The sequence below is a fragment of the Theropithecus gelada genome, chromosome 6, assembly GCF_003255815.1.
Source record: "Theropithecus gelada isolate Dixy chromosome 6, Tgel_1.0, whole genome shotgun sequence".
NCBI lineage: Eukaryota > Metazoa > Chordata > Mammalia > Primates > Cercopithecidae > Theropithecus > Theropithecus gelada.
Window position 1 is genome coordinate 4,877,163 of NC_037673.1, and position 24,752 is coordinate 4,901,914.

At 40.6% G+C, this 24,752-nt stretch overlaps 1 protein-coding gene across 1 annotated transcript in view; it reads left to right on the forward strand.

The window, feature by feature from the left end:
• The window catches only part of ADAMTS16 (ADAM metallopeptidase with thrombospondin type 1 motif 16), a 180,883-nt gene that overhangs the window by 36,193 nt on the left and 119,938 nt on the right, over positions 1-24,752 (forward strand). Inside the window, exons 4-8 of the mRNA XM_025388259.1 lie at positions 8,150-8,411; positions 12,118-12,317; positions 13,795-13,878; positions 15,988-16,147; positions 17,670-17,775. Coding sequence (XP_025244044.1) covers positions 8,150-8,411; positions 12,118-12,317; positions 13,795-13,878; positions 15,988-16,147; positions 17,670-17,775 — 812 coding nt within the window. The remainder of the gene's footprint in view (positions 1-8,149; positions 8,412-12,117; positions 12,318-13,794; positions 13,879-15,987; positions 16,148-17,669; positions 17,776-24,752) is intronic.

Sequence of the window (24,752 nt, forward strand, 5' to 3'; positions counted from 1 at the left end):
AGCCTCTAATCATCCTTTGTATTTCTGTACTGTCTCCTTTGTAATCTCTCATCTTATTTATTTGGGTCTTCTCTCTTTTTTCTCTTAGTCTAGCTAAAGGTTCGCCGATTTTGTTTAACTTTTCAAAAAACCAACTTCTCATTTTGTTGTTCTTTTTGTTGTTTTCTTGTTTTACTTTCATCTATTTCTACTGTGATACTTATTTTTTCTCTTCTATTAACTTCTGGTTTTGTTTGCTCTTGCTTTTCTAGTTCTTTAAGATGCACCAATAGGTTGTTTATTAGAAGTTTTTCTACTTTATTGATGTAGGCAATTATACCTATAAGCTTTTCTTTTAGTATATTTTTGCCTTATCCCATAAATTTTGGTATGGTGTATTTTTGTTATCATTTTTTAAATAAATTTTTAATTTTCTTCTTAATTTCTTCATTGACTCACTGGTCATTCAGGAGCATATTATTTAATCTCCATGTGTTTGTATAGTTTCCAAAATTCCTCTTGTTACTGATTTCTAGTTTTATTTCATTGTGGTTAGAGAAAATACTTGATAGAAATTCAGGGTTTTTAAAATTTTTTAAGTTTTTTTTGTGGCCTAACATATGGTCTATTCTTGAGAATTATTCATGTGCTGAGGAGAAAAATGTGTTTTCTGCAACTATTGGATAAAATGTTATGTAAATATTGTTAGATTCATTTAGTCTATAATGCAGATTAATTCTAATGTGTCCTTGGTGATTTTCTGTCTTGATAATGGGCATTGAAATCTCCAGCCATTTTTTCATTGGGATCTATTTATCTGTTAGCTCTAATAACAATTTGCTTTTTATATCTGGGTGCTGTGATATTGAGTGCATATATATTTACAATTGTTATATCCTCTTGCTGAACTGACCCTCTTATCAACACATAATGACCTTCTTTGTCACTTTTTAGTTTTTGTCTTGAAATCTATTTTGTCTTATATAAGTTTAGGACTCCAGCCCTTTTCCTTCCCATCTGCATGGAATATCTTTTTCTATTACTTTATTTTTAGTCTATGTATATCTATAAGTGAAATTACTTGTAGGCAACAGGTCATTGGGTCTTGTTTTTTCTCTTAATCCATTCAGCCACTCTATGTCTTTTGACTGGAGAGTTTAGGCCATTTACATTCAATTTTATTATTGATAAGTAAGGACTTACTCCTGCTATATTGTCATTTGTTTTCTGGGGTTTTTTGTGGCATTTTATTTCTTTCCTTCTTGTTTTCCTTTTAGTGAAAGTTATTTTCTCTGTGGTATGTTTTAATTTCTCGCTTTTTACTGTTTGTGTATCTTTGTTTTTTTATTTGAGGTTACCATGAGCTTGCAAATAATATCTTATAACTCATTTTTTTTTTTTTTGAGATGGGGTCTCACTCTGTCCCCCAGGCTGGAGTGCAGTGGCGTGATCTTGGCTCACTGCAAGCTCTGCCTCCTGGGTTCACGCCATTCTCCTGCCTCAGCCTCCTGAGTAACTGGGACTACAGGTGCCCACCACCACACCCAGCTAATATTTTGTATTTTTAGTAGAGATGGGATTTCACCATGTTAGCCAGGATGGTCTTGATCTCCTGACCTCATGATCCACCTGCCTCAGCCTCCCAAAATGCTGGGATTACAGGATAGCTCATTACTTTTAACTGATGACTGCTTATCAGGATTGCATAAACAAACTAAGAAACAAGCAAAGAGAAAACTAATAAAAATTCTGTGCTTTAACTCTGTCCTCCTGCATTTTAACTTTTTGTTGCTTTTACTTGTATCTTACTGTATCATGTCTCAAAAAGTTGCTGTAGTTATTATTTTTGGTGCTATAGTTATTATTTTGATGATGCTGTAGTCTGTCTACTCAAGATATAACTGACTTACAAACGTAATTACGGTATTATAAAATCCTGTGTTTTTCTGTGTATTTACTATTTCTAGTGAGTTTTCTACCTTCACATGATTTCTCTATTGCTCACTAATGTCCTTTCCTTTCATATTGAAGAAGTCTCTTTATCATTTCTTGGATGACAAGTCTGGTGTTGATTAAATATCTCAGCTTTTGTTTGTTTAGAAGTCTTTTTTTCTCCTTCACATTTTAGGGATATTTTCTCTGCATGTATTATTCTAGGTTTGGTGGAAGCTTCTGTTTGGCCATCTGGCTCTGCCTTCTTAATATCGGCTTCTCAGCAGGCTTGTGCTGTTCCTCACTCACAGCTCGCTGCCTCCACCTGACCCTCCCCTTGACACCTCGGGCAAGGACAATGCTGAGAACGTCCTCTCTCCCACTGAAATGTTTCCTTCTTGCACTTTGGGTTTGAGAAGTCCCATGCGCCTGTGTCCTTCCCTTCTTAGAAAACCCTAAGACATGGGTAAAAGGTATTTACCCCTAACAGAGGATCACCTTTCACTCCAGATTCCTTCTTCAGCCAGGGATGGAGGAAGTCACAAATACCATTTTCATCTAAGCTCTAATCAAAAGTTATATCACTATGAAGATTAGCTTGTAGAGTTTGGCAAGAAATCTTGGTAAATTTAATTAATGTCCAGGTGAATTATATGAGTATTAAATACTAAAAGTATGAGAGCTCTTCATGCTCTAAGAACAAGGCCAGAAATGTGAATGTTCTCAGTGTTGTACCCTTGAGGCTTCAGTGATGAGATTTTAACATACGAAACAAATCACTGCTTCTCCTAGTGAACAAGGGCCATATAGATACAGGAATGGTTTTGAGTAAATCCACAGTCCGTGATACTTTGGAATAACCAAGGATAATGATAGTGCATTATTAAATTATACTATTAAATTATAGTCTGCTTTCTCTAGCCTTCTTGCTGCCATAGAATTCATCAAAATCTTATTGGTTGATGATTCAGGTGTGCCCAGCTGTGCAGAAACCATGGATGGGAGGCACGTTGGCCATCTGAGACAGTATTTGTGGGGCATGTAGACAGTTGGCACTTCACCCAAGTCACACTTCTGCTGCTGGGATGGTTATTACACTGGTCCAGTTTAGCCAGGCCACAAGATCCAGGTAGAACTCAACAATTCCATCTATGCCTTTATCCAGTCAACTTCCAGATGACTCCTTCCCAGTCCTGCTTCTCCTTCATCCAGCCCTGCCTCACCCTTACCCCCTCTCCTCCTCATGCACAAACAACAGATATTCATGTTTTATAAATGTGTGCTGATGTCACTGTAGGAGGAAATGGGCTTTATAAGAAACCAAGGACTGAGGCCTCTCTGATGGATTAGGATGATGGGAATAACTCATCACTGACAAGATTCAGCTTTAACCAGAAACTTTGTCAGAGTGTCCAGTGTCAAAACGTTAGTAGTTTGAGTCTATATATAAGCAACTGGAAAGTGACCAGGGACCAAGTTTACAGCTGAGCAAATGACTGAAATTATGAAGCCTGGACTTCTTTGGGTTTAGGACGATGTGTGATTCTTGTGACCAGCGTATCAGCCCCATTGTCCTTGAAGACAGAAAGGTTGAGTGAGCTCAGTGCCTAAGTCAGGTGCAGTGGAGAGAGGAGCAAAAAGAAACATACAAAATTTCTTGGAGAAAAAGGAAGCTTTTTGGTTTATTTAAACTTCTTAGAAAATTTTAGCCAAATTTTTATTTTCAAGATATCACATATAATCACACAACAAGACTCACTGCGGCTTTCGGTGTAGGTTCCTATTTGGTTCTGAGATTGGAAGAAAATGAAAAGCAAAGCTTCACTTGGATTAAAGTTTGACAAAAGTTGAAACTGTCTAACGTTTCTGAAATATCACTAAGAAGACCTAGAATGCATAGAATATTCCCAAAACAAATGACACTTCAGGAGAAAAGATGGAGGAGAGTAAAAATGAAATCACTTGAAAATGAAAATGCCTCTTTCTCATAATGCCTCTTTCTCTTCTTTACTGTGTTTATTGATAGGTAGCTCTCATGAATAGGGCACAGGGTGTCACCTGAGACACGCTTAGAACTGGTTCACTGGGAGTCTCTCTCACTGCAGTAGAGATAACCTCAATGATTGGGCATTTATTCACTTCTTCTTAATTTCTATTTTTTTTTTTGATTCATGAAAACTTTAATGAGCAGTTTCTATGAATCTCAACAAATCACAATTAATACAAATCTACCAACTTTTAATTATGGATGACAACAAATAGACTACAGTAAACATCCTACTGCCAAGCTTCAATATTTTCTTTACTTACATTGCTCAGAACTAGCTTTTCCCAGCAGTAACACAGCACATATTCGTTCATTTCTTATGAAGGCAACATAAGTGTTTGGTGAGTTTTCTAATGTAAAATGATTTCCAGAACTGATCATGAGAGAGGCAGGCCCTGTGAGAACAAAGCCTGTCCTCTGCAAAGCCTGAAGGACTTGGCCTTTTCTGAAGCCTGGTTAATAATCCACCCGCCTGACATTCCAGTGGTTACTGTGAGCTACAGGCAGGTTCCCCTAGACATTTTGAGTTTCCAAACAAATATTCTTCATTCTGATAAGAAGAAAACATTAATCTTCTGCAATTTACCTTATCTTTTAGAATAGCTTGCAAACTAATAATGCAACAAGCTAATGAAGTAACTTTTTTTGTATTTTTATCTGTTGTTTATCAAGGGATATCAAAATATCAGTCTTATCAGTTACTATGCTCTATGTATTTAATGAAATTGGAGATTATTTAAATACTGAATATTGTGACTCAGACTAAATTACTAATGAAATAAGTATAATGCTTAATGACTTTGTTAAGGAAAATTCAAAAATCTGCCAACTGCAGTCGGACACCTTTGCCTGGGGATCTGGTCCTCTTAGCCTGGGCCACCCAGAATGTAGCCTTGAGCCTAGGGGAAAGGAGGAGATCGTTCTGAATAGGAAACAGCTGTCTTAGATCACAAGTGTGTAGGCCAGGAAGCCAGAAAGAGTGTAAAAAGCAAAGCAGCAAGTCAGAACCAAAATTGTGTTTGAGATGATTGTGGTGGTGGGTGCACCAACACTCAGGGCTTCAGAGGGATCTCCAACTGCAGAGTGAAAAATTCCTCAGGGGTTCTCTGAATTATCAGAAGGAGAGCAAAGATCATCAGGGTAAAGTATGATATTTTACATCCTTCGTTTTATTAATTCAGCAAATCTTGTTTGAATGTTCACTAAATCATATACTTTAAGAATGTTAAGTCTTACAAACTCGTGACAAGTAGCTGTTCTTATATCTGCATCCTAGATGACAGAACAGCACAGAAAGGCTGAGTAAATCATCCAAAGTCACACAGCTAATAAGTATGAGAATGGGATGATAAATTCTGCAGTGTCCAATTCACCTGGCCATTGCCTTCTATCAGTCTGCTGCAACCTGCAGGGGAGATACTGAATCACGTCTATTCTAGGTTCTTAAAGAGCCAATCATCTTCTGACGGGTGGTTTGAAAAGTGAGCAATTGTTTGCATATCAAAAAGTGCTGTTATTGTTTTAAGCCATGCATGAATTTTTCTTCTTTTTTGATTTAATACCTAAACTGTTTACCTTAGGGAATGGAGAAACGAATTGGGTAGCGTTATACAAGGTTGAACACATCGATGACTGCTTACGCTTCTCAGTTAGTTAAAATGCAAAAAGGTTGAAACCTAATTGGCTCTAACCATTATTTAATTTATTTCACACTTGGCATTCCCCGGTAGAACTGCAAAAGGTAAAGTGTTGTCGTGTCTTCGTTTAGTTCCCGGAGTTCTAGAAGGCCAAGAAGGTTCCAAAGTCATTCATGAATATCACTGCAGGAAAGACTGCCTCTGCCCCCTCCCTCAATCCTGGGCATAAATTCCAAGAATTCCACTTTCCCATGGCTATCTGGTATTTGGGCCCCAGGAGGTCTACCTCCCATGGTGGTGCTGATGGCTTCACTGATAGTCTACCAAGCTTACCTTGGTCTTGCCTCCCCTCACCCCCAGTGGTAACATTTCAGCCAATGCTTCCTCTCCCTATATTTGATAAACCTGCTCTTCTCTTTCTTTTATGTCTCCCACCCCAAACCCTGTTTTCCTTGAGAGTTGTGTTTGGCGTTTTCTCAAGGTCTAGGAAATGCTCCTCCGTGCCTGCAGTTCACACTGTACAAATGCCCAGACTCACCTAGGACAGCCCAGCCCCACACAGGGCTTCACTACATGGACATTAATGCAAGGGAAGTCTCCCCACAACTCCAAGTAAGAATCAGACACAGGCTTCCCACATCAGAGACAAATTTAGAGTGGACATTGGAAGTCGTGGGTCAGCAGCTGAGAATACCTAGTGAGTGTCTCAGTCAGTGTGCAGCACCAGATTTGCAAAATCACTGAAAAAATCGGCACAATAGTAATACTAATAGTTCAGTGTTGGAGAGCTCTAAATGGTACCCTGATGGGTACCATAGGAGTTGATTGCATTATAAAATTAGAGCAATATATAATAACATTTATTAGGAATTTTTAAATTCATGTGTAATCCAATGATCCAGCAATGCCATGGACATTATTTTAAAAGAAGGAATGCACAGACTTGAACTTGAGTAATGCAGAGCTATAAAAATGAAGTATAATTTTCCTTTTGCATCCCTCCTACTCAACTTTCTCCTCCTGAAGAGGCTTTTCCCCTCAAGATGGTTATTGTTCCACCATCCAATTTGACTTGAATTTATCTTCAGTCATCCAAGAGAATTCTTTAAGTGTAGATACACAACTTTTAAAATGAACATAATTGAGAGCACACTATATACTCTATTATACACTTTTAACAAATTAATACCTTTTGGAAACCCTGTAGTATAAACCTTAAACTTACAAGTTCTGAATGTACTCTGATTTCATTTGAATTCTTACACTATATTTCCTGGCCAGTTGACCTTGAAAACATTACTGAATCATTCTACATCTCTATTTCTTCACCCATAAAACGGGGACACTGATACCTTACAGAACTTACCTATTGATGAGTAATCAATAGGTAGTATATAAAAAACGTGGGCCTCAGCTTCAGGAACTAAAAAACATGTTTAATTATAATTATCATCAGTACATAACTCCAATTTTTAGTAGTTATATAACCTCCAATTAAATAAATGTACTTTAAAAATTGATCCTGAATTTACTGGTAACCATTTAAATTATTTCCTGTTTTTATGATTTTTAGTTTTGTTTTTGCTGTTTTGCTATTACAAACAATGCTGCCATACACATTCACACCTGGTTCACTGACATTTAAGAAATTCTTACAAGAAATATTTGGCGAGAATTCCCAAAAGTTAACTCCCTGGAGTTGAACTGTGCACTTTAACTCCTAATGTCTGTAGTGCACAGATATATGGGCTGGCCCTGGGGCTGCCCCCCAAGTGGGGCCTCAGTTTACATTTCCCAGAATGTAAGATTGCCTGTTTGTCCTCACGCTCACCAACAATCGTGCTACCAAGATCTTAAAAATATTTGTCACCCTAAAAGGTAAAAAAGCGATCTGTCGATTTTGTCTCCACAATTTTGAACATTGCGTTTAGTCTTTTTGCTCTACAGACATTTTTAGTATTTTTATAAAATCACTGCTTTCCTATTTCCTTTAATATCTTGCTTAGAAAAACCTTCCAGATTCCCCAAGAAAATTGTTTTATGCTTTCCTCAGGATTAATTTTGTTAAGTTACACTTTTCTAGAAAGTGTAACATTGGCTTTGTTTTCAAATTCGCTTTAACAGAGTTTTGCACATTACCCTATTAGGATTCTAATTTTTGTTGCTTTATCTGAGACCGCTCACCAATATGAATATTTAATATTTAAGTGTGCAGGTGTTCTTTCTTGCACCGTCATTACTTTTGGTGTAAATTAACTGACTTTGGTATGCTGTGCACCCTCTGTCCCTTTCTCATTCCTGGAGTCCAGTCCTGGAGCAGCTCCACGCCGGCCTTTCTGCAGGGATGCAGAGCCAGAGAGCTCAGGCTGTGTGTGAGGCCTTTCCCATTGCTAACTCTCAGCCGGGGTCTCTGAACCTTTCCAGTGTTCGCTCTCACTGGAGGGAAGAGCATGCTTCCGAGAGAATAATAACAAATGCGGTGCTTGGAGAATCGGCCCTGGCTTCAAACAGAAAGTCTAATTGTGTTTTCTGTCTTTCCTTTTATTTTTTCCAGTCAGGCATGATACGAACAGAAGAGGCAGATTACTTCCTAAAGCCACTTCCTTCACACCTCTTGTGGAAACTCGGCAGCGCTGCCCAGGGCAGCTCCCCATCCCACATACTATATAAGAGATCCACAGAGCCCCATGCTCCTGGGGCCAGTGAGGTCCTGGTGACCTCCAGGACGTGGGAACTGGCGCATCAACCCCTGCACAGCAGTGACCTTCACCTGGGACTGCCACAAAAACAGCATTTCTGTGGAAGACGCAAGAAATGTATGTAAGGGCGAATCTTTGCGTGTATTTAGTGATTCTGACATTTATGTAAGCTGATGGAACCTTGTACATTTTCTTCAAAGCGTGTCTGCCACGAGGTGAAATCTATTGATCTGTCGTTGCTAAACTGAAGCAATGATTCCAGAGAGAGTCCCTTATCTGTAAGTTCAGCACGGGACGTCTCTCCATAGCAGATGGATGGATAACGGTAAATGATGTTTTTTAGGAACTCTTTCCTGGGCAGATTAAATGACACAGTGTGCAGAAGGACAGAATCTACCAGACATCTTCAAAAGAACCGTGGCATCACTACTCAGTCCTTCTATATTTTTGAGGTTTCGATTTATTCAAGTCCACATAGTTTTCCTGCTGAGGTAATTCATTTATATGCATACTTATATACATTACCACATCAAAAGGGCAGACTCAGTGTGACATAATATACCTACAATTTATCACCGAGGCTTTATCAAAGTCTTTTTTGTCATGACCATTTAGGAAATGACTTGTTATTTACATTTTATGTAGAAACCTCTCAGAAATTCCGGAATCGAAGTGGGGTACTTTGTGGGATGTGCCTCACTTCCTTGAGCTCTCTCCTCAAACATCACTGGGTGAACCTTCCCCAGGAGCCTCTGGACAGCCCCTGCTCCCCCCAGCCCATCGTTTCCTGCTTGGTTGGTTTCTATGACTGCTCTACCCAGCACCCTGAATAGAGGCAGACCTGTTGCAAATACTTAGTGAATCTCATTAAATGAGTGAATGAACAAAAATCTCTTGGCACCTACAACAACAGAATTAGTGCTTGTTAAACCATCAGTGCCTTTGCATCCTCCAAACCCATTTCATCCTACCCCCAAAAGTCATATGCTGCATTCAGATGACTTGAAAACGTCACACCCAGATGAGCTTGGTGGGCTCAGGTGTAGGGGAGGTAGCAGGAAGAACCATGCTGAGAACGAAGGGAGGTGAGCAGGAGGCTGAGAGAGTTGGGAATCCTGAGGTTGGGTGAGTGTTTGAAAAGGGTGTGCATATCAGCAACAGCTGCCCGAGGCTGCCTTGACTGGCAGGTCAGGACCCAGATGCATGCTGGAGGCATCCACAAGGTCAGAGCCAGGACTCTGCTGCCAGGGCTCATGGTGTGGGTGTGGTCAGAGCAGGACACATTCCATATACCAAGGAGATAAAGTGGCCCACACACCTGGATCTCAGCAGGAGAGATAGCAGGGCCGTCTTAACCGCTTTGACAGACCACACACCAGGCTCTTAAGCAGATGCTGCAGTGGACCTTGAAAACATCAAGCAATGCAGACCATTGTGAGAGGACTGTGATCCTTTCATTCCTCTCTGAAGGTGGTCACCATCACTCAGGCTGGTGGCACAGCTTAGGCACAGCTGTGTGTGCAAGGCGGTAGAGATGACCCTCAGTGGTGTCCACATCTGGGCATGTGTGCATAGGCATGTGAGTGTGTGTGTGTGTGTGTGTGTGTGTAGTGTATGTTGCCTTGAGAGACATTTCAGAATCGTAATAGTGGTGGTAAGTGAAAGGCAGTTATTTGAAAAAGGATACTAAACTCTATAATACAGTTTGTATTTGAAAAGTTGAAAAAAGTTCCCATGGTCTTCATAATAAAACTAGAGAAAGAAAGCTCAACAAAATGCCTCTTGTAGGTGGAGAACATTGGTGATTGATATCCTGCTGTTTAGTTTGCCACATATTTCTGTCCCCTCTGGGCTATGCTGGTGACGGTACTGCACTCCTGGGCCTCGAGTGGCCAGGGGCCATGTGACCAGCCCAGTCCCCAGAAAAGTGAGCAGAATCAACAGAATTGACAGCAGTTCTTCCCACTGGTGCGTGCATCTTCAGGGCCCTGTGTCACCTGTTCATGGACTCACCCCCAGGTCAGGTCCTCCTGTCACCTGTGCGTGAATGCACTGTACCCCCAGGGCCCCATGTCACCAATGCACAGATGCACCCCCCAGGACACTGTGTCACCTACGCATGATGCACCTCAAGGCCTTGTGTCACCTGTGCACGGGCACATCGTCAGGGCCCTGTGCCATCTGTGCATTGATATTTCCATGTTGTCCCTGAGGCTCTTGGACTTTCCCTTGAACTCAGAGCAGTCCTGCTCTTCTGTCTTGGTAGAATTCACACTTACAATGGTTCTTTCCTGTTAGAGTCTCCTGTTTCAAAAATGGGAGCCTTTTCTGTGTTCACTCAGGCATTTTTCGGTGGAAAAGGGCAAACAGAGGCAGGTTGATTTGCTGAAAACCAATAGTGAGGTTGGACCTCAGGCTGATTAGTGGACTGGCTGCCCTTCAGGTGATGGTGGGTGTGCAGCTGGGACCTGTGTGTTCTGGGGACAATGTTGCAAGCTCCATAGTAAGGGGCAGTCATTTGCTGAGGGGTTTTCAGAGCCAAGGCCCATGAGATCACCACCCCATGGAGTTTCTGACCCCTGCCCCCAATACTGAGGACCTGCAGCTGCTGGGTCCTGTGCTAACATGTTGTTTTTATCCTAAAGACATTTTTCCACCAGTGGTAATTAAGAACAAGAGCTCTAGGACCACACTGTCCAAATCTGATAGCCATTTCCAACACTTTCGAAGGAAGGGGTGTGAGTAAGTCATGTTCCTCTCCTCTGCCTTCACGACCTCATCCTTAGAACCCCGTGCTCAGGCTGGGGTACAGACTGCACGAGTTACACAGAGACATCGCCTAGGGTGGGGCTCACACCTGTGGGCATTGCATAAACATTAATGGCAAATGATGAGTGCTCAATAAACATTAGCTGGTATCATTATTATTCTCCAAAAGCTTTGTTTAGTTTTGGAAGTATGTTAGCAAAGGAAAATAAAATGTGTTGGATGCACTAGTCAAACAAAATAGCATCTGCTTACAGTATGCTCCTTGAATACAGTCTGCATAGATTTTGTGTGCATGCCACCTAAATATCTGGGCTTTTTGAAGTCCACTTTCACATGAAACAATTTTAACCACATTTTCTGAGGCATCCACTAAACCTAATTGTTTTCAATGTAGTGTTAACCTAACGATTATACATGCCAAAAATATTTTTAAAGGGATTACTTCAAGAGAAAAGTGTATGCTTTGTCTTCTAATCAAATTACATAAATATTTATGGTACTTTCTAGGAAATTAAGCTCTTCAGTGAAGTGGAGCTGCCTCAAGCATTTTATAATCCACTGGAAACAGTGTAGACAAGCTAGTTATGTGTCCAGACATTGAAATCAACTTTAAACACTGTCAAGTCATTAAAAGTCTTCAAGTAGGAAAACAGTGCAAGCCAGCCAGCTCGTGTTCTTGTAATTATTTGTTCCATTGCTTTGTCTTTGCAGAGGAATCTGTTCTACAAATCCCTGTGCTCAAAGTTTTTGAACCCTTTTGCTACCAGATGCTAGGAGTCAGAGTCAAAGAGTGCCCTTTCTTGCTGTTTTAAATTAGGATGAAATTATATAAAGGGAAATACAGCCACGATTTCCATGACGCCTAGACTACATGAATTTTACTTAAATTTAGGGTGCTACTTTAATACAAGCTTCTGCATCACAAGGTTTTAAAGGTTATGTGGTTTTTATCATAAGCGTTCATTTTTGAGACCAAATTTCTCTATGATGAGTTATGGCTCTGATTTTGTGTGTGACTTGTGCTTTCATTTGCCCTCCATATGTCCCTCCATAGACATGCCCCAGCCTCCCAAGGAAGACCTCTTCATCTTGCCAGATGAGTATAAGTCTTGCTTACGGCATAAGCGCTCTCTTCTGAGGTCCCATAGAAATGAAGAACTGAACGTGGAGACCTTGGTGGTGGTCGACAAAAAGATGATGCAAAACCATGGCCATGAAAATATCACGACCTACGTGCTCACGATACTCAACATGGTAGGATCGTCCTTCCAGTTGAGGCCATCTGTGTCATTGCACTTCATGGGGTGTGTGTGTGTGTGTGTGTGTGTGTGTGTATTGATGTTTCATATAAGAAACATGTGGATTTACTTGTTACCTGTGGATTGATGTTTCATATATGAGAAATATTTTACTGGTGATAACTCATTTAGTTTTCCATGCTCCAATGAAAAGAGCCATTTTCAGAACTTCATAGACTAATTCAGTAGGAAAAAATCATTTGACCCTCTCAATAAGCCTCTGTAAGCCTATGAGATGTTTTGGGCTTACTAGTGTCTATTTACTGGAAATATTTACTGGAAATCTCTAAGGGGATGCTGTAGTGCAGTAAATCTGATTATCAGCATTAGATGTGTGATTTTAGATGGCTCTATAGAAATGCCCAACTTTTTAGAAATATTAATGTTCAAATGCTAAATATAAATTATTTTATCTAAAAAACAAGGGGAAAGTGCAACCTTTTAGAATATCATCTCAGGTTAAATGTGTTTGTGTCTCAAATTGTCAGCTGTATTAATCACTGAAGAGTGATGAGAGGTATACTAAGCCTCATTGCATGTACGTGAAATCTAAGTAAGAGAAGACAAAATCTTGGGTCACCAAAGTGTGTTTTTAAGAATAGTTTTAATGACAATATTTTAAAAGTATGTCTTTACATTCTTCTGCCTCAATAAACAGAGTACCCCTGAATGTGCCTATTTTTCCATGATGTCATGTGATTACTATGGCTAGTGTCATTTTTGGTAGACTGAACCACTCGGTTTCTGGTCTCCCAGGAAGCCGAGGAGGCAGTGAAATAGAACCACCTTCCCACCACACGGGGTTGAAGCATTGCCCTGTTGTCCTCAGCAAACTGCTCTGATGTGTGGAAGTGTTTGCCACTCTTCTGTAGAGCTTTTCCAATATCTCCACAGCTCAGTGCCAAATCACTTCAGGTTGCATTCCATGGTAGTCGTGCTGTTCCTGCTCACCACCCCAAATGCCACTCTGGTCATTCATTTCCACTTCCATGATCTATCATCTCTAATGTTTGTGTCTTTCTCTCATCATCTCATTACCACGATTTTTTCCTTCTCTTTCTTGTATCCTCTTGGAATCCCATAAGTGCACGAGTTTCTCTTGGAATTCCTTGCCAGAAGAGCTTGAGAAGTGATCGGCTTCTGTCGTCATCATGATTAGCTTAAAAATCCTCTTTATATTCTAAGAGGAACACTTATCAACCCACAGTCTTGTGATCCTTTCATAGGTGTTTGACAGTAAGAGGTGGACCCCACTCCCACCTGAAGCTTTGGCTTTTTACAGGGATATGATTAATATATCTGTCTGCCTAAAATACAAGAAAATTAATGTTGCTCTGTCACTGAAGAAGAAGGGTGTTGGATTCTAGGCCCACTAGTAAGTAGGGGGGAAAATGCCATTTATGGGGCTAACGTGGATTTCCTGTCTTTTTCAGGTATCTGCTTTATTCAAAGATGGAACAATAGGAGGAAACATCAACATTGCAATTGTAGGTCTGATTCTTCTAGAGGATGAACAGGTAGTTTATCTTTGAAACTATCTACTCTTTCTACTCCCAGAGAAGTAAATGCAAAATAATGCGTTTTTCTTTAATATAATTGTTCTATGGGTTCTTCTCTCTCGAGGGCAACAAGTATTTAATATTTTGTGTTTTACTGCAAATGAGTGTCTTTTCAATTCATTTAAACTTTTTTTGGAGTTTTTGTGGGGTTTTCTTGTGCAAAAGTGGTAAGAAATTATCTTTTAATTGGCCTGTAAGAAAATAGCATGTAAAAGCTGCCTTCAGCATATAGGTGGGACACACACGACGAATACATAGCACACAATATATCTTAGCCATCATGAGCTTTCAGGATGCCAGTGGCAATGAGCCCTTTCTGCTTTTTATTCGATTATCTCCCAGCTCTTAACCCTCACCATTTGCCACCATTTGCAGTCTGAGATTTTTATTTTTATTAAGATTTCTATGGACTCTCAAGTGCGTTTCCCTCACTGCATGCTTTAAAAACCCAGATTACACTGGATCTTGGTAGCAGTGTGTTAAAGATCCTTTGCCTTCATTTGTGACCCCTGTAAATGCATAGAGGTGGTCCCTTCACAGTGAGGATGGACATGAACACCTCGCGGCATAAGTAATGGGGAAGCATTATAGGCACAAAAGGTTCTCACTTCCATTTTTCCCCAAGCTAATCATTGACTGGGTGAAGAAGAGTGGGTGCTAGACAGGAGCCAAGTGCCCAGCCTCAGCTCCACCCTTGCTGACATTTTCAGAGTCTTCTTTTAGCCACAGTTTTCTTGTTTATAAAACAAAGAATTTTTTAGATGAAACCTGAGATCATTCATAAGATCTAAGATGCCTTCGATGTTAAAGTCCTGGGATGCTGCTCTTTTTCTGTGCAGGGTGGGGGCATGTGTGGAAGGGCTATTTCTAGTCTGACTAGTCAGGGAAGATACGACCTCATTGTCTTTTGTGTGAGTGCGCAGTTGGGGAGGGGGCTGCTGAACATGCCGGGCTTCTCAGGTGACAGGTTAATTATTCCTTGTATTAAAACATTTTCGCCTTGGAATTCATCCAAGCTGCAAAGAATAAGTGAGGTTATCGTTTGATCGTACACCTGTGTTAACTTTAATTAATGCAGTTTTCCTGGAAATCACCTGCTAAAGAACGCAAGGCATGCCCCCATGTTTATGTGTAGCGTTTAACTTGGGTATATTTGACTTTCTGGAAAAACAAAATAAACATTTCAGCAGAAAACGTATTCAGTGACTGAGAGACAAAAATTTCAATACAACATTCTAACAGTGAAAGCTTTAAACAAGCCAGTGTCCTGAAGTTGAGGTAATTAAACCTGGTGTTGTCCAACCAGCCATAGGAAACTAGAGCATGCTGGTGAATAAGATTCAAAAAACTTGGTGCAGCCTGGTCTGATGCATGTTCTTCTATGCCTCAAATTCTTCCGTTCCCAAGAGTTCCAATGTTCTACACCCTGTTACTTCATTGTTGTGTTATCCGAACTTGATAGAGACAGAGGAAGTTGAACATGGCTTGCAAAGTCTCCTTTTAGTTGCAGTTTATTTTCCAGAAACAAAGCTTTACCAACTGACCTACCTCCTCTCAGAAATATGCTGCCTTTGAAGAAAAGATATTTCATTGAACACTGTAATAAGAAATATTAAAAGACTTATTTATTGGAAATCCCACTTGCTTAATTTGGTTATGAGATAAACATATTGCTGTCTAGACGTGTTTTTGTATATGTATGTGCAAAGCCAGGTATAAATGATTCTGTGGCTTTACTTAATTTTGAAAAGTGTTTTTTAAAGATTTTTGAATACAAAACGTTCATGCGCAGAAGTAATCTTTCTTGGGTCATTGAACATGCATTCAGGATCGGCCAGATACATTTCAATTGTTTATGTATGGAACTAGAGAAATGTCCATAAATGTGTACACTGGATCTGTACAGGTTTTATAGAATACATAAAATACATGCATTAACTTATATGCCATCCAGATCCAGCCATGTATTTGAAATCCAGGTCAATGATAATTTGCTATGATGCCAATGCATTATAACATGTTTTCTCTCCATTATCATGGGGTCCTTGGTCCTTGTCTCTTGCACAGCCAGGGCTGGTGATAAGTCATCACGCAGACCACACCTTAAGTAGCTTCTGCCAGTGGCAGTCTGGATTGATGGGGAAAGACGGGACTCGTCATGACCACGCCATCTTACTGACTGGCCTGGATATATGTTCCTGGAAGAATGAACCCTGTGACACTTTGGGTGAGAACCTCCAGCAGAGTGTGAGGACCATGTGTGGAATGTGCACCCCTGGCCGTGGCACAGAGTGTTGAGTATTTTTGCCCTTGTTCCTTGTTAATAAGCAGTAGCAGCTTCTTAGTGAAGGTGTAAAGACCCACTTCCCTGTACAAACTTTAGCCAAACATAGAAGTATGTTTTCATTCATCAAGAGTGATTATTGAACAAGTGAATGTCTCTCACAGATTTCAGAGTTCCTATCTCTTCTAACATAATAAATACATATTTTTTTTCTGTTTCTTCTACTATTTGTGAGAATGGGATGGGTAAATCGAAGGCTTTCTCATTATCTGGTGGAAATAGTACATTGATGTGTATTTGTGGAGTTACTATGACCATATTTTATTTCCTGTTTTTTTCACTTCTCTGTGTCTCAATCTTAGCAGTGTTTTAGACATTTACAGGGCTTGGTGTGACTTAGAGGCAGCACTTTGGGATTTTTCCAGATGGTCTGTGTGAAACACTGTGCTACTGACCAGGACTCTGCTGAACATTTCTTCTAACTCTCCATTTCTTCCCAAGTTCTTAGGGAGGAAGGGGTTTTATTTATAAAAACTTTTAGATAAAACCCAATTTAACAGCAGTTAGTCTTATTGTGCAAAAACAAATTAACGTGGTGTCCTGGCTGCTTGTCCTTAGACAGGTCTGCTTACCCCGTTGGCTCTTGACTGGCCTGCGAGAACTCAGGTTGTAGGATGGCTCCCACTGCCCTACCTCCAACCAGTGGCTCATTGTGCCTACGTTGTGTGTACAGTGTGGTTTCCTTCTGGGGGTCTAGAATTCTGGCACACTTCAGGCAGTGGGTGCCTATGTGACCAGCTCCCAGAGAAAACCCTGGACCCTGAGTTTCTAATGAGTGACGCTGGTGGACAACATTCACCGTCGCTGTCACGACTCGTTGCTGAGGAAGAGAGCACATCCTGTGTGACTCTGCGGGGAAAGGACCCCCAGATGTGTGTGCCTGTTTTCCTCCTGACTTCTGCCCATGTGTTTTCCCTTGGCTGATTTTTTCCTGTATCCTTTTGCAATATTAAATAATAACTGTGAGTGGGACAAATGCTCATTATGACAGATGTGAATCATTAAAGCCGGGGGTGGTCTTGGGGACCTCCCAGCACACCCGTTCTCTATAGCACTTTTTCACTTGGTCTTTTGGGAACATAGATGTTTAGAATAAGGCAAAGACTTTCCTCCATCTGCAATAGATTCCCCTCTCTGTTTTGCCCCAGTTAGAGCCTGTACCAGGAACATTACATAGAACCATGAATTGTGTTCCACAATACAGAGAGTCCTTGGGCTCCCTGGAATGGAATCCCTTCCCCTACGTTATCAAATGCCCTTTACATGGTTATCTAAGTGCTTCCCATTACATATTTCCCCATATGAACACAAGAACTAAATTTCACTAAGGGGAAGAAAATAAATATACCATGCTTTATTTTATTACAACACTGCTCTGTATTCTTTTGATCTTTGTCCTTCACAGGATTTGCACCCATAAGTGGAATGTGTAGTAAATATCGCAGCTGCACGATTAATGAAGATACAGGTCTTGGACTGGCCTTCACCATTGCCCATGAGTCTGGACACAAGTAAGTGCATCTCCATGGGAGGATGACGTCCCATGTGTTTTCCTTACTGGATGATTTCCATAGAAATATTGACTTATCACATCAAGTCCATGAAGGGAATTCACATATATCCAACGAGAATGCCATTGACAGTTATAAAATGCTGTCACTTCGGATTTCTGTTTCTATGTGCCACATCATGCAAATTTTATTTTTATTTATTTACTTATTTTGAGACAGGTTCACTCTGTCAATCAGCCTGGAGTATAGTGGCATGACCTCAGCTCATTGCAATATCTGCTTCCTGGGCTCAAGCAATCCTCCCACCTCAACCTCCCAAGTAGATGGAACTACAGGCATGCACCACCATGCTTGGCTAATTTTTGTAATTTCTGGAGAGATGGGGTTTCACCGTGTTGCTTAGGCTATGCACATTTTAAAGCCACAGCAATGTACAAGTTTCCATGTCCCTGGGTCTTTGTCTGACACTCCTGTGTACACCTGTGCCTAAGATTGAGGAGAGCTGTATCTGCCCCTATTCCTCTGTCCTGTGTTTTGAACTTGGTCTGGTGGGCTGATCTCATTCCGTGGTTAGCTGCTAACAGGGGACTGTAAATGATGAAGAACAGTGTCAACCCTCCCATTGCTTCCTGCTGTTACCCTCGTGTTTGTGTTCTTGCATGTATGTGTGTGTGTGTGTGTGTGTGTGTATTTGCAATTTATAGAGATGCTATTTTTCATTGGTACTCCAAGCAGAGTTTGGAAGCATGGGTACTGACAAGAGATCGGGCAGGCCTCTAGGAACTGATTTGCCTCTGTTACTCCACCTCTGACTGCACCGTTAATGGTTCTGAAATAAAAGTCTCAGGGAGCCCCATGAGCCTGGGGGCTCAACACAGAGGCCAGTCCTAGGTTGGTGGCCTCAGCAATGGGTGGTGGGTCATTAGTGTTTTCACCTTACATGAAATGCTTACAATTGTAGAGTGAACAATTTCTAGCAATTATTTGTGGAAACTATTATTCTTAATACAATTTCTGGGGCTAAAAATTCTGTGAGCTGCTTTACCTTGAAGTGCCGTCTATTAAATAAAAAATTCAAGGGCCCACTTGCTGCCCAAGCAGCTGGGGACTTCCTGCAATCACCCTGATTAATACCAGAACCACCAGCTGGAATGCAAATATTTTCCTGCTATGCTGAAACAATACTTGAAATTTCTCCTAGAAAAATTTACAACCAGGAATTGTAAGTTTTTATTTTTTTTTAATTTCAACCTGATTTTATTGGCAAAAGGAAAAGCAAGGCAAGTGTTTGTGATTTGTGGTTTTGCAAAGCTAACTTATCCATTATTGGAAAATGGACTGAGGCCTCAGACTTGTTCAAAGCAGTGTGTGTGTGTGTGTATGTGTACGTGTATGTGTGCGTGTGTATACACATGCGCTTGTGTTTAATGCGAAGGTTCTGCACGCTTTGGCTGTGTGCAAACTGATGACCTGAAAAATGAAGCTTCATATCTTATTACTGATCCCTTCATCATTGCAGGTAATGATTGACTATTTCATTGCTTAGAAAATTACACCTTCACTTTATAAAGCTTTCAGCTGAATCATAGTTGTATTTTTAATAGTCTGCTAGAGTTAAAACTTCAAAAACCCTCATTATTGTAACAACACGAAGCTCTTGCTGTCCTCTGAACCATACCTGAATTTAATTAAACAATCAAGGCAAGAAATATTTAAGTCACTGAGGGCTGAGCCAGTGAACGTTCGATAAGCAGTTGAGATATGGGCATTGGCAGTGCCAGCCGTTGCAGGTGGTGAACTTAGCTAAGTTAAACTCGAGGCATCCAACACAAGGCCCTCAGTGGGTCTTCAGTGCCAAACAAGTATCACTGTTGGCATTTATTTTTCTTAGAAGTCAGTTATTACTATTTCCTTTCCTCACTCAAATTGGATGTAGTTGGAAAAAGATTTTCTCCAAACAAGAAAAAAAATATTTTTTCCTGGAAGGTCAGAATCTAGATGTGAATAAAGAAAGAAGCTCAGTTGGGCACGGTGGCTCACACCTGTAAACCCAGCACTTCGGAAGGCCGAGGTGGGAGGATCACTTGAGCCCAGGAGTTCAAGACCAGTCTGGGCAACATAGTAAGACCCCATTTCTACAATAAATTTTAAAAATTAGCCAGGCATGGTAGTGTGCATCTGTGTAGTCCCAGCTACTTGGGAGGCTGAGGTGGGAGAATCTCCTGACCCCAGGAAGCTGAGGCTGCAGTCAGTTGAGATTGCACCACTCTACTCCAGCCCGGGTGACAGAATGAGACCCTTTATAAAAAATATAAAAATAAGCCCTACATGTGGATGAAGGAGAGTCCCGTTGCTAATATAGGATTAACTGCCAGAAAGTATCAGATCTTTCTTGAACACCTGACTTCTTCAAGTTCTCTAAAACAGAGAACCTGGAGCTTGTCAGCGAAAACCCTTCTGCCCATGTTGAGAAAATAGGAAATATATTGTATTTATCATGTGCTAAATGCCAAAATGATTGGTAATAATAGTAACAGTAGTAATGGTAATGATAATAGTAATATCTGCTCTTTGTGGAGCACTTTTTGTAAAATTCGCCGAGCAATTTCACGTACAGCTCAAACCATGGAGACCACTGGGGACAGTCCCTCTGTTGCCGTCACTAACTTAGGGGAGACTGTGTGGAATATTCAGCAAATGTGTATGAATGGAGTAGGGGAATGAGTGATGCAGGGCATGAGCAAGCTACACGTGAGGAGTAAACATTTCAAATGAGTTGTTAGCTGTGACCACCACTTCAAATGAGAAAGCTTGTGATGTGTAAGACTCAATGATAAAACTCCATGTATCTTAGTTGAACTGAACTGAAGATAAACACATTTGTTCAGTTCATTTATTTAGTGAGTTTAATTTTTGGAAGAGGGAATGGTAAGTTTGATGCATGGAACAAACATCAGAGCATCAGCAGTCTGCTTTTATCAATGAGCTCCAAGCAGAGTCAAATTTTTGAGTTCTGTAATTCAAGAATTAAAAAGCAATTCTGTATTTATTATGACTTTTACTGTAAAAAACATGTAAAACATCCTGCTTCAAAGGTAAATTTTACTTTTTCAGTGCTGTTGACATTCAGAGGACATTATTTGGGATGGAGGAGTACTTCTGCATGCCTGCAAGTCATAGGTTTCTAATCTTTAACTCAAATAAAGATTTTAGTTAGTGTCCATCCAATCTGTCCTCCTAAATTCCATTTGTTTTTTAATCTCAAAATGTCATGTAGTTTATTCTGGAGAATGTGACCTAAAAATAGAAATTACTAAGAACAGGTGTTTGGATTTGTGTTGGAAAGAGAGGAGCAGAGACTGGAACCAGAACTGAGATCTGTATTCTCCTGTAGTACAACAGATTGAATTGGGATTTGTATTAAGCTGGTGGTAAAAGGAGAGTTTCCTGGTTATGTTAAATCACTTGACACAGGACATGTGGTTTGCTAATGCTGGTGCTGAAGCACTGGCACAGATACACCAAGGGCTGAACTGCGCCTTTGGGAGAATATGTCATCTGTGCATGAATCCATCTGAAAAATTCCCATTTGCTAAGGGAAGTCATGTCATTTGATGGGTGGGGCTCTGGCATTCAGATTCTGGATCAGCACAGTGCTACCACAGTCTGGTAGTGACCAGGGAATGTCCCCTTAACAGCTCTCACCTACGTTTCCCATCTGCAAAATCAATAGAGCACTATTTGCTCCGTAGTTCATATATGCAAGTGTAATTTAGGTTGCATTGTTTGAGCTGTACATTCCACTTATATAAAATAGGCTTAAATAGCTAAGTTGCATTATCATTTGAGACCATTAAGGCTCTATTAAAACAAATGTGTTAACTGTGTTCAAAAGTATTCATTATTCAACAGTCTGTCTCTTGCATTTTCCCTAGCTTATGGGCACAGTTTGCATTCTGAGAGCAAGGCATTGTGTAGGAGTCTATAAAAAGACTTGTGATCTATTGAAAGTTTAAGAGAAAAGATTAAATAGATATGCCACGCAAGAGATCAAGTAATGAGAGCTGTTGGTATTACAAGAGACCACACAGGGACGATCAGGGAGGCCTTCTTAAAAGAAGCAGCATTGGGCTGGGCATGGTGGCTCACTCCTGTGAATCCCAGCACTTTGGGAGGCCAAGGTGGGTGGATCATGATGTCAGGAGTTCAAGACCAGCCTGGCCAAGATGGTGAAACCCCAACTCTACTAAAAAATACAAAAATTAGCCAGGTGTGGTGGCAGGTGCCTGTAATCCCAGCTACTTGGGAGACTGAGGCAGAGAATTGCTTGAACTCGGGAGGTGGAAGTTGCAGTGAGCCGAGATCATGCCACCACACTCTAGCCTGGGTGACAGAGACAGACCCCATCTCAAAAACAAAACAAAAAAAGCAGCATTGGTGTCACTATTGGTGTCACTACTAGTTAACCTGAAAATACCATTCAGCTCACCCACAGTCACTAGCGATGCCCTTTTCAGTATTTGATGATGACAAGTGCCTCCACCCCGTTTGTGGCTGTGCTCTGTCATCAGTCTGGGGCATCTTCCAGTGCACCTGGGAGGCACATGGTGGTTTTTAAAGACATGAAGAATATTGGAGAAAGCCAGCCCCTCTAACCATCATCTGGACTGAGGATTGTTAGGCTGCTCTCTGGGGAGCTGTGGTAGGTCAGAGCATCAGTTCTTACCATTTACATTGGTTGTCTTTCCTCTTAGGATTTCTTTTCTGTTTCTGTGTCCAACAAGTATTAGAAATCCGTTGACATTTGGCCAGACCTTCCCATACACATGCATGCACACACGCATATGCACCATGAATGGCACTTAGGTGTTATGTGACTTGGCCAAGACCCCATTTGGATTATAGAAGGGAATAGAAGTTTTGAATTTTCCTTGTGATGTGCACAGTCCCAGGCATTCTGTACAGTTCATTAGGAAGGTTTTACTATCCCATTTTATATATAACGAAACCAAGGCTTGGAAGAGGTCAAGTAATTTGCCCAATATCAAGCAACTTGTGAATGACAGAGCCAAGACCCTGACTGAGGTCCCTCCACCTCCACAGTCCATGCTCTCTCCCATTATCTTCCCTGACTATGTCCCTCAGTTCCCCACGACTGCTGTCTTCAGCTCAGCCTTCTGCCTGTCATGGAGGATGAGCTGTGCTTCTCCACACGCCTGCATGAAGCCTGCGTCAGGACTCGGGGCAGTTCAGTCCTACCTGTGGTTGCCATCATTATGCCAAGGGTAGACTTTGACATCCAGATAACATTGGCCCATGGTTCCTTTAAAGAATGTCTCATGTCCTTAACCACTACTGCCTGAACAGCCTGAAATAAGTGATACAGCTTCTATGAACACTTGGTTGGCTGTTCAGCATTCTCAGTATGTCATTAATAATAAACAAATACTTCCCAAGAGTAATTGAATCACTCAAAAATATTGTAGAACACAATAAAAGCATGACATTGAAATACAATTCCCAAATTCAATTTAATCTGAAATTAGGTTTATGTCTGGGTATGTTATGGCTGGAAAGGTTGTCGTTTCTTCACTCAACAAACATGAATAGAGACCTGTTATGTACCGTCAAGTCCACTGGCAGTGGGTTAGTTAAGAGGAGTCTCTGTCTTTTAGAAACTTATGAACTAGTAAGGGAGAAAAAGATAAAATATATTTACGATTTTAGCAAATGGGATGATAACCATTTTAAAGTACTATGGTGCACAGGAGCAAGCTACATTCTCTGGTCTGCATAATTTGAATATAGTTATATTTCTTTGTTGCCAAATAGCAACCTTATCTTCAAAATGTGTTCTATTCATTCTTCTGTGACTTTATTAATGTTGGTATTAAATGCGATCACTGTGTGCTACTTTTATGCTGATCTGCTGGCATTCATTGCATTACAAATGTGGGCATTGTACTGATTGGAGACACAAATTGTGAAATAGTGGTGCTGAGATATCGGTGGATATCAGAATCTCACCTGGGGGTGTGTTAGAACATGCCCAAAAGCCAGGTCCTAACCCTCAACCTACAAAATTAGAACTATACCACTGCAGGCTTGGGTAGCTACATTGTGCTGTGTATCTCTCAGATGTTGATGCATCAGAGTTTGAGACTTGATACTAGAAAAAAATCATTGAAAATACTTTAAATGTAAAAGTTGAAGACCAAGATTTCCCCAAACTTGGGACATTGTGGATTTTGAATTCCTTAGAAAGATAGGTAGACGCGGTAGCAAATTTCTCAAGGGCAATTTCAGGACCATAATGTGTCTTCTTCATTAGCAGCTCAAGGACCAGACAGGGGAGGGTAGTTTGGTATTTTGTGTTCCGCCTTTTCTCCCTAAGGCAGCCTGCCATTTGGGATTTCAGCCTGAATCTTTTTCACAGCCATGACACATTTCCTCTGCCATGCGGTTCCTCTGGCCTTGATTAATTGCCTTTAATAGAACTTCAGAGAATGGGTGGAGGCTAAAATGACTACATCTACATCATCCTTGGTACTGATCAGGAATTTTGCAGAAATTCAGCAGTGTTTGCACGCCAGATTTCCTTGGATACAGTCTTCAATCACGTTCAGGTTACACTATTACATGAATCCTGGCTAGGCCCTGACACCAAAGTGTCCAGGCTTCAGCCTTGACTCTGCAACCCTGGATGAAGTCTCTTTCCAGTCCTCGGTCTTGCTGTCTTCATATTAAAGCCACCTTATAGAACTGTGTTGAGTTTTAAATTAGAATATAGGTTACAAGCCTACCATAACAGCTGTAAAATGGTGAGTGCTTATAAATGTTGATTATTTTCTAGTAATATATTACTAAATAGCTCTAAGCAACGCAGTTAAATAGACAAATGTGTCTTCAGCCTAGGTAACAAGTACAGATTCTCTTTTTTTTTTTTTTTTTTTTTTTTTTTTTTTTTTTTTGGTGTT